Source organism: Dysidea avara, chromosome 9 (genome assembly GCF_963678975.1).
Source record: "Dysidea avara chromosome 9, odDysAvar1.4, whole genome shotgun sequence".
Lineage (NCBI taxonomy): Eukaryota > Metazoa > Porifera > Demospongiae > Dictyoceratida > Dysideidae > Dysidea > Dysidea avara.
In genome coordinates this window covers 7,881,210-7,891,135 of record NC_089280.1, presented here as the reverse complement: position 1 = coordinate 7,891,135, position 9,926 = coordinate 7,881,210, and the positions used below count along the sequence as shown (strand labels likewise).

At 37.0% G+C, this 9,926-nt stretch overlaps 1 protein-coding gene across 1 annotated transcript; it reads left to right on the top strand.

Annotated features, from left to right (window-relative positions):
* Window positions 1-1,897: 1,897 nt before the first annotated feature.
* On the top strand, window positions 1,898-9,458 carry LOC136266943 (uncharacterized). The gene is made up of 3 exons (XM_066061984.1): window positions 1,898-1,998; window positions 4,373-5,680; window positions 7,452-9,458. Exons 2-3 carry the CDS (start codon window positions 4,399-4,401, stop codon window positions 9,191-9,193), a joined length of 3,024 nt encoding a protein of 1,007 aa, XP_065918056.1. The 5' UTR covers window positions 1,898-1,998; window positions 4,373-4,398; the 3' UTR covers window positions 9,194-9,458.
* Window positions 9,459-9,926: the final 468 nt, after the last annotated feature.

The following is a 9,926-nucleotide window of genomic DNA, read 5'->3' as shown; positions in this document are numbered from 1 at the left end:
AATTTTTATGTGCCCACATGCCCTTTTCGCAGGCCCAGTCACAAATAAAAATCTTCCCTCCTGCACTGATATTTTGAGTGCAGGAGGACGAGGAAATAATAATTAAGTTTAGCTAGAAATTGATTTTGGCCTGACAAGCTAGCTAGCTTTAGTATTTCAATCAAGAGTATGGCTCCTCCAGGCTGGGGGGGGGGGGGGGGGGGGTATTTGTGTCCCAAATGCATTAATGAGAAATGGAGGCAGTATATACAAGTTATATCTAGGAGGGATATAAATTATACTGCCTCCATTTCTTGTTAGTACATTCCTGAGCACAATTGTACAGCACCTATAATTTGTAATTGTTTGGGTTTAATCAGCTTTGCTGTCTGCCCTTTCCCCCCAAATAATAATAGCAAATCATGTATGCTGAGCACTACATGATGAGGTTAGTGCTATAATCCCATAGCATACTAGCTTTCAATATCTCAGGTGGCTGAGATTGTATACGTAGATATATAATATCTATGCTGAGATACTGTAGAGGGAACATCACCGCAGCGTTCGGCTCTGTAACCCACAATCAATGTTAAAAACCTGGCCTTTATAAGAGGTGCCAAGACTCTCCCCACCTATTAGGTGAGTGGTAGCTACATAACAGTTATACAACGTGCACTCGTGCTCTACCTGTATATAAATGCACTCGTCAGGGCCTAACGGCCCTCAGGTTCATGTGTTTATAGTGCACCAAGGCATAAATGTGGTTTTTTATATCTTGTGCTACAACAATGGAACCAATTAAGTAAGTCATCCACAACTTTTACCATGCAAGTACCTCTACCCTCTGAAGTGTTGGTTGCTATGGAAACGCATTTCAATTAGATGCTAATTGAGATTTAGGATTTTTGTATCTAGTTTATGGTATTACTTTAAATCTTGATATCCATGGGTAACTTGTCAAAACCTTAACAAATCTATCAGAGCAAATTGTGGAATTTGTCTATAATTTAGACATTATAATTATAGAAATGTTCATTTTAGGCAATTTTGTAAAAACGGAACTCCTCTCATAGATAACTGTAAATAAAAATCTTTGATACCAATGTGTGCACAATAAGTGAGGCTAAATTTCCTTCGGAGCAGATTTTGCAATATCCTTTTAGAGTATGAAGCATAAGTGAAAACTAAACAAAAAAAAAAAATTTGATTTCTAATTAATGCACACTATCAACTAGTGTAATTTTGAAGAATCTAATCTTTGGTGAGGCAATTATGCCTGCATGATACTTGCCTACTTCAACCAAGGGTAGCAAAAGTTCACAGCTAGCTATAAACACATTTGTTTTATAGAATTTTAAAAGACTCTTAGTGCCCTATAGCTACAAATGTATAGTGAACCCACAAAACACCTATTGGGAAGCCTTAAATTGTATGGTGGATTTTAGGAGATATTTTAATGCAGTTTTGGTCCATAGATTGATAATTATGTAAAGACTGTGGTAAAATTTTGTTTACCCCACAAGGGGTGGTCACTACCAATAGCTACAGTCCTGTAGAACCATCTGCGACAGGGATCAAGGATTTTTATCGACGAAAATATACCTTGATCACTTGATTTCGCTTAAAAACAGCCTTCATTGCTTGATAATTTAGCACATATTTTCGTAAATTCTCATTTTGTTTGCGAGCTAGCTTAATCACCATTTTCTAGGACGTCTAGCTTGATCGCTTGATTCAGTGCTGATTTACCTCTTGAGATGACTGTTGGTAGTGACTACCCCTTGCCCCAGTTGTACTGACATCCGGGGAGCAACTAGACGGCGCTTATAATTTAACCGATAAATGCCGAGCGGAGAAAAAGCCATGAAAGGCTACTGAGTTACCATTTATGGTATTAATAATTTTTCCTGCGTTAGGCGGGTGATTTCTGGCCCTTCGATCCTACCGGTGAGTTGCTGACGCTTCGCTTGTGACTTCGAGAATTATACTGACGAGCAGTGCCTTTCGACGATCACTTTGGTCAGTTTTATTCAGATACTAGTCATTGTATTGTTCCGGCTATGATGCCATTTTATTTCGCCTTGTTCGGGGCCTTTCATGTTCTTTTATTTAGCCAGCTTCTTGGTTGTTGTGTTTCAATTGATTGTTTGGTGTTAATATCCGTCTGTATGTGTATATTCTGTAATAGCTATATAAACATGTAAAGTTTGAACAGTAATCACTGATGCCCCACCCCCCTGGAGGTCCTCAGCATACCATAGAAAATGTGTAGGGTGGGGCAATTTCGTAATTTCAACTTTGCTGGGCTGTAAGCCTGTAACTTTTCAACAGTTTTATCAAATCAGTCAACATTTACGGTGAATATCTGTTAGGCTATGGGGGTTAATTTTTACTAAAGCAGTAGGTTCTGACTTAGCTGGTTTTTTTCGAAAACACGGTTTGATTAAAGCAGTGTAGCATGATTTTGATGCAAAGTTTTTATTTCATATACTAAAGCTCACTCCAAGTTGTTTCTTTTAATCATTAGTGCCATTGTAATACTTCTACCTGTTTAGTTTTAATAATTAGCGGCTACCAATTTCCAAAACCAAGCCTAATTTGTGGCTCAACCAATGCCACCGAATGATTGCGTATTGAAATCAACTGAGCAAGAAATGCAGCGCTGCAGAGTATCTGTGGCTGTTTTAAGGACTAACCTTGTATGTTTAGTACTAAAATAAGATAGTTTTCTTAGGATTGGTGATCTTCGCAGCTTGCAGCAGAAATCTACGAAATTGTCCCACACGCGTTTTTTGACGCCTCCAGGTATTTTGTGCCATATCTCCCTAACAGATATACTGAATCGCTTACAATTTGGTATGCATAAAGTGCATAAACACATGCTATTTGTAACCAAATTTGGCAGCAACTGATTGTGTTGATCACAAGCTATCAACACGAACGCAAATTAAATTATCTACAAAATTGTCCTGCCTTACCTTAGTTTTAATTACCTTACCAATCATACTTATGCACTTATTAGTGTTAAGTTCATAGGCCCCCACTACTGACTGGGCCATATGAGTTTGTCTAATCCCCTGCATATCACATGAAGAAGTTTGCAGACATTTGCTATACTTTGTATAAGGGCAAAAATTCCAGCTGGAACAAGCACATCCAATACATTTTAAATATTTTGTACCACCTACTTCGTGCCTGTTCAGCAACTTTGTAGGTGTGATATGTGTAGAGCAACTCTCTGCGAGCACAATTAATGATGCTAGAAGAAGCCCAATTTATGTAAATTTTGGTATGTCTAAACCAATGCAGTATAACAAATTCTCCCATATCGGACGTTTCAGGGTCATATAAAAAATGGTATAATACATGATAGATACCTCAGATTCTGGACTAGATTTGGAAAGAGCAGTGAATGGCAATTTAAATGAGTCTATAGCAAAAGGAAATCACAGCAAATTTAAGTGTGCTAAAAATCACTTTCTTGTTCTATGGTGAATTCAATGACGGATATTTGGAAGGGAATGCTCTAATGGCATTCCGACCTCTTGATACCCTTTAAATTAGTGTTACACTGAAATAAAGCAAACCTCTGCAAATTAGTTTGTGAAATTTGCAGTGATTCTGTGATTAAGTAGCAAACTTCTTATGGCTACTGATGCCCACTGCAAGAGATTCAGAAGTATTAAATGCAGGTTCTTGTGTGGGCCGTGGCCTGTACATGTAACTTCAATCAATTTAGCTCCAAATCAGTATAGCTACGTATTCCTCTAATCTCTGTAATGTGGGTATAGCTATTGCAGTTAAAAATGATAGGTGCATATCTTGGGTTTTACGTTTTGAGGCAGTTGACCACCATTTGCTAAGACAATCTGCAGGCCACCTAGATTTGCGAGTCAGGCTACTTAACTAGGGAATTATTGATAGAGCTATTTATCTAGTTTACCAGTTAGCTGTCTAGAGAGCAAACATGCACAGCCTTGTTTACAATGAGCCTAGGAGTCTAAGCGAAGATCTTTGAATAAAGTGAAACAGGACAAATACCGAGAAGGGCTGACTAAGGTACAATTATATCATGTTTCTACTAGTAGCAGCCAATTTGTGACTATAAGGTAATCACCTCTGAACGTGTAATAGCATATACATCATAGCATGATCTCACACCCAGTTTACTTTCTGATATCATGATTATGTCATTACGTTTCTTCCAGCTATTATATTTCTATCATAGTTTTAGGACTAGAATTTGTCAAATTCTCTGTTTTGCTATTTATACCATGGGGGCGGGTCGTGCCAGTGATAGGTGTATAAGGGCTTTAGCGCCTATGCAGACTTTGCCTTTTGGGTAACCCTTGACCTTTTGCCAAAAAGTGATAATCTAATCTAATTGTTTTAGGTGGATACTTATCAACTAATTATATTATGAGTTTGTTGAGTTTGAAAGAAGAGGGAGATCGTTTTATTAAAGACAAACAGTTTGAACATGCAGTGGCATGTTACACTAATGCTCTGGAAGGTGATTTGGATAACCACAAGATCTTAAGTAACAGAAGTCTTGCATATTTCAAACTTGGAAAGATGGAAGAGTCATTGCAGGATGCTGAAAGATGTATCGAAATAGATCCCAAATTTGGTAGGGGTTACATGCGTAAATCTCTAGCACTCAATAGCCTTGAAGTACGACAGTATGATGCAATGTCTGCTGCTGAAGAAGGCTACAAATGCCGTCAGAGTGATTCCGTATGCAAAGAGTGCGTAACTCAGTGGCTGCTCACTAACCGAATTCTGTATAAGGGATTCATACAGAAAGCAATAGACTCATTTGGTCTTCCATCCGGGGTTGTCATTTTGTCAGAAACAACTTACAGAATTTTGGAAAAAGTTTGTGTCGCTCGCCATACTGAAGCAACCATGACTCAAAAATTGATGGCAAAACACCTACTTGAAGTAGCAGCAGAACTAGAGATAATTCTTGCAAAATTTGGGCACAGTATTTCACCAGACATGCTAAATTGGATCCATGGCCTCCAGTCTCTTGTGTATTGTGCTAATTCTCAGCCAGTTAATTTTCAAAAAGAAATAATTGGAAAGGTCCTAGAAAAGGGAATAAAATTTTCAGGCAATTTGGCAACAACCATTGATCCCATATTGTATCCCATTATATGTCCACTCATTGTTCTCTGTGTGATGGTGGTCAATGCTAGAGCCTATACATTGGATTGTATGAACTGTGGTCACCAAGAAAGACAAGCAATTTGTGAATCTCTCTTGCCATTTTTTTCAAATGGTGGCGTTCTAACTAATAAAGACTTGTACATTGTTCCTTATTTGTGCACATTGATTGGTCTGCTGAAGTCATTTCATGGCCGTAATTATGTTCTGACAGATAATGACATTCAGCAAGTTAAACAATACTCACAAAAAATGAAAGAGGCTCTTCCAAAACTTACAGATAGTTCATGGGAGCACAATGGGCTCAGAGAGACTTGCCTTAGCACCTTGACCGTGGTTGAAAAAGATGCAATTCCAAGGGAAGGTAGTGTTGTGATGACTGGGGAATTAAAATTTGAAGCGGATGTTTTGTTCAGTGGTAAGGATTCCTGTGCAACCATTTCTGCTGTTAAACTTCGCATGGAAGAAATGAAGAATAAGTCACCTATGCTATACACTGTGGATGATGCAGAATATTTTCTTTTTGGATCATGTAAGTTATGCACCATAAAATAGAATAGGTACAAAATTTTCAAATGACTTGTATATATGGCATGATATTTATGAACTTGTGCTCATGTAAATTACTTCTGAAGGTAAATTCCACTATAGGTTTACATTTTCATCAGCCGGTCAATCAGGGAGTATAGAAATAGTGAAAATCTTCTATTGAAATAGAAACCCAAGGCACCATGAATTGTTATAAAGGCACACTTGGGTTTCATCATGCCAAAACAATGCCTCTTTTTTTCTGCTGCCTATGTACGTAGGTTGTCACTAGACTGCCAGGAGATAGTATACATTCTTGCAACCCAAAGAAGTGACCGAAAATCTCCCATTGTCAATGGCTGTGCTGTATTAGGCGTGTGGCACATTACCAGTAGACATGGCAGGCTTTTTAATCTTCCATATGTCCAGTCAACTTAGGCAGCTGTCTGATATCCGTATTATTCGGATAGAAATTTGAAGCCATCAGAATAGTTCCTAATATTTTAAAGCAATTTATCCTTGATTCAGTAGACCCTCAGTTATCCGACTAGCTCTCGTTCATCCATACCCTCGTTTATCCAAAATTGGAGATGACTGCTTTATTAGAGTATTTTTAGTACAAGTATTAGAGCACTTCAACAGAGCTCTGTATATAAATGTATGGACTTCAGTTGTCCAAACAATTATTCACTTATCTAAACACTTTTACCATTGCCTGAGACATATTGAGATTCAGATAACCAATAGTCCACTGTACATAGCTTCCACATTTAACATTACTACAAACTTAATTTTCAAATGAATATAATATTATGTTGCTTGTTCCTATTCTAAAGTACTAGTAAAATAAACATATTCATGATAAAATATATAATGTTTTATAGCAAGTGATGATGTCACTATCCGTAAAGATTTTGTTCAGGATATTTGGATACTGTAGTAAAAATTACATCTGTTGCAGCCCTAGTCTGTATATTGTGGCTGTACTGTACGAGAAAATTTAATCTTCAAAAGTAAAGGTTTTTAACTACAGTAAGAGGGAGGGTTTACCTTCCCTCCCTAACAAGATGTTGCCGAAATATATTTCTAGGAGTGGGGTTGAAAACCCCAATAATATTGATATGCTCTAATAGAACATTCAACTACCCCAATAGAGCAGTTGTAGTATTCCATAAAGTATATAATGCTTCTAAAAGTGGTCCTACTGTAACAACAGTTCCTTAGTGCAGAGATTTAACCACTGACCTCTCAATTTGCGAGTATCTTCCCACTTTACTAAATTTCTCTATCATAATATACTGGCTATAAATGCTAAATAGCTATAATACTAAATGTAGTTATTAGTCCTATGTATTTAAGATGTATAAAAAACTCATTGACTGTAACAATTATATATAGGTTCCAAAACTTTGGTTAGATGTGTAGATTGATACAACTATGTCTCCAGAGATTTTAAACAATGATCAGCCCCCTCACATCCACAGCTCCCCCTGCAGGAAAACAACATTTTATATGAAGCATTGTTGTGGTATACCATCACATGTTATGACAAAGTATTACATATACTGCAAATGTACATACAATAGTTGAAAAATAGGTGGAGTAACCACCATAGCTCAAACTGCACGTGGGCAAAATTTTACAACTTTTAATTGTATATCTAAGCAACAGAACAATGTCATTTTCAATGCAGTATACTATTTTGTTAAAATACACTAAAACAGTATTTGTATGTAATTCCAATATGCATTAACTAGTTGTTATATATTTTACAGATATACTTGCTGACGATAATCAAGATGAAATGGCTGTTGCAAGTTTTGAACTTGGACAGTATTTATACATGCAGATATTTAGCAAATGGATTTTAAGTGGCATGTGGTCTCTGGATGAAATGGGATCAATTATCAGTGGTCCACGTAATATGATCCTTGAGGTGGCTGCCAAACTTTCTCTTAAAAACCCACAACTGTTAGTCAATACAATTATTCGCTGGAAATCACTTTATTCTGAGTTTTGTGTTCTTCTTATTGAGGTGGGCCTGAGAAGCACTTTTCATCAAACCTACCTTGATGTATGCAAGTTACAAAAAGATGGAAAAGAAATAGACCCCAAATCAGTTTCACAAATTCTTAATAGGCACAGGGAAGAGGCTGACAAGTTAGCCCAGAAGGTTGGCCCAGCTGCACTGAACATTATCTTCAGCCATCGTTATGAGCCAATCCAAAAAGTTATTTGCAAGGACGAAGTAGTTATAGAGTACTGTTATCTTTATGCTTATGACAAGTGCATTACTTGTGGAATTACGGTGATTAAACCTGAAGGTAATCCACTTTCATTCATTGTTGATTTTAGCAACTTCAATCATTTAGTTAATCTTTGGATAGAAGAGTTACAAAGTTTAGAAATTCTAGAAAATTCCAAAATTTCCTGCCAGTTGTGTGAAATAATTTTTCCGTCTGATGTAAGACTTGTTCTTGAGGAGAGTAGAGTGAAGAAAGTGGTCCTTTGTCCAGATCTTTCAATGGCTGAACTACCGTTTGACTTGATACTTTTCCCTGACAACAAGATGCTTTATCAAAAGTTTGCCATTGTCATACTCACATCTAGCCGAGAGGCTCTTCGTGGAATGAGCATTGGATTGCTTAAAGATAAAATGGGTTTACCGGATCAACCATCGAGTCCTACAAATCCTATTACCGCTTCCAGTAGTCATAAATGCATTATTTTTACCAATCCAAATTTTAATTTAGAAAGCCCACATCAATTGGAAACTGGATCTCTTGTTGATGTCATCAGTGATATGCTTCAATCCCTTCATATTATCACTTCTGCTGTGGAGAAAGTCGAACTGCTTCCAGACTCAGAAGAAGAAGCCAATAATATTGAACATATTTTATCCACTAATAACAACACTCCACTTTCTATGGAGAGGTTTACAGGTGATAAAGCCACTGTAATGGCTGCCTTAAATGTCCAATCTCCATTTATTCTCCATTTTGCAACCCATGCTTTTGTATCAAAACCTGGACATGGGAGTCAAATCTTTGGTGGAAATTTTTGGGCTAATGCTTTCTCAGGGCTACTCCTCGCAGGTGCCAATACATACCTGTCAGGAAAATTTGTTCGCATCTCTGAAGATGCTGGATCAGGACAGTTGACTGGTCTTGCTATTTGTTCAATGAATTTGAGTGACACACGATTAGTTTATTTGTCTGCTTGCTCTTCATCATCCGGTTTACGTATTTCTAATGAGTCTCCAGTCAGTCTTGCACAAGCTTTTCGAGCAACTGGTGCACAGTCTGTAATTGCCACTCTATGGAACGTGTCTGATGCCGCTTCTAGCAAATTTTCTTCGCTTTTTTATTCTTTTTTGTGTAACAGAGGTGTTAGTCCTTCAGAGGCATTGATTTTAGCAAAATCAGCAATGCAACAGGACCCTGAGTTCAATCACTGGCACAATTGGGCTGCATATGTTTGCTTAGGATGTGATTTCCCACTGTTCTTGAACATCTAGAATGTTACTGATAATTTTTTTTGTTTAGAATACAATATGTACAACCTAGGACTAATCTATATTCAGTTATGGGCACACTAGTTACTTTGTGCATGCATGTCAATTGAACTATATAACAGTTGTAAAGTTTTATACTTACAATCACTTTTTATTTGTTGTTGTTTAATGGTTTTTATTTCAGTTGTGACATGCACGTGTTGTATCTCATATCTATGCATAATAGTCTGGTAGATGAAACTTGTAACCTGGACAAAAATGGTATAAAAGAAAGTATGGTATCATTTTAAAACTGTAGCATATCCAAGGTCCCAAAAAAATCCCTTTCGGGGAATTTGTTTTATATTAGTTTAACATTTTCATGTGTTTTCAATCAGCATAATATGCGAAGAACAAACAGCTGCCAATAATTGTGACTGAATCTGCAAGACCCCCACATGCATGTTAGTACTATAGTGTATTTTTTGAATTTACATTTTCTTTAAATAGCCAAAGGAATGGTAAAATGAAGTTCCAGCTCTAGAAGCCAAGCATGTTTAAAGTTACAGTCCTACAAGGTGGTAACAACAGAACTGAAATCAATTTGTACAGTGACAATACGGAATGTAACAGGTGCTTAAATTAAATGGTCATACTGAACTTACTCCTATATGGAGATGTAACTCATGTTATCAAATTCTCGATAAACAGGCTAATCCATTACTAGATAATATAAGTTGTGTCTTCCAGACCCTTT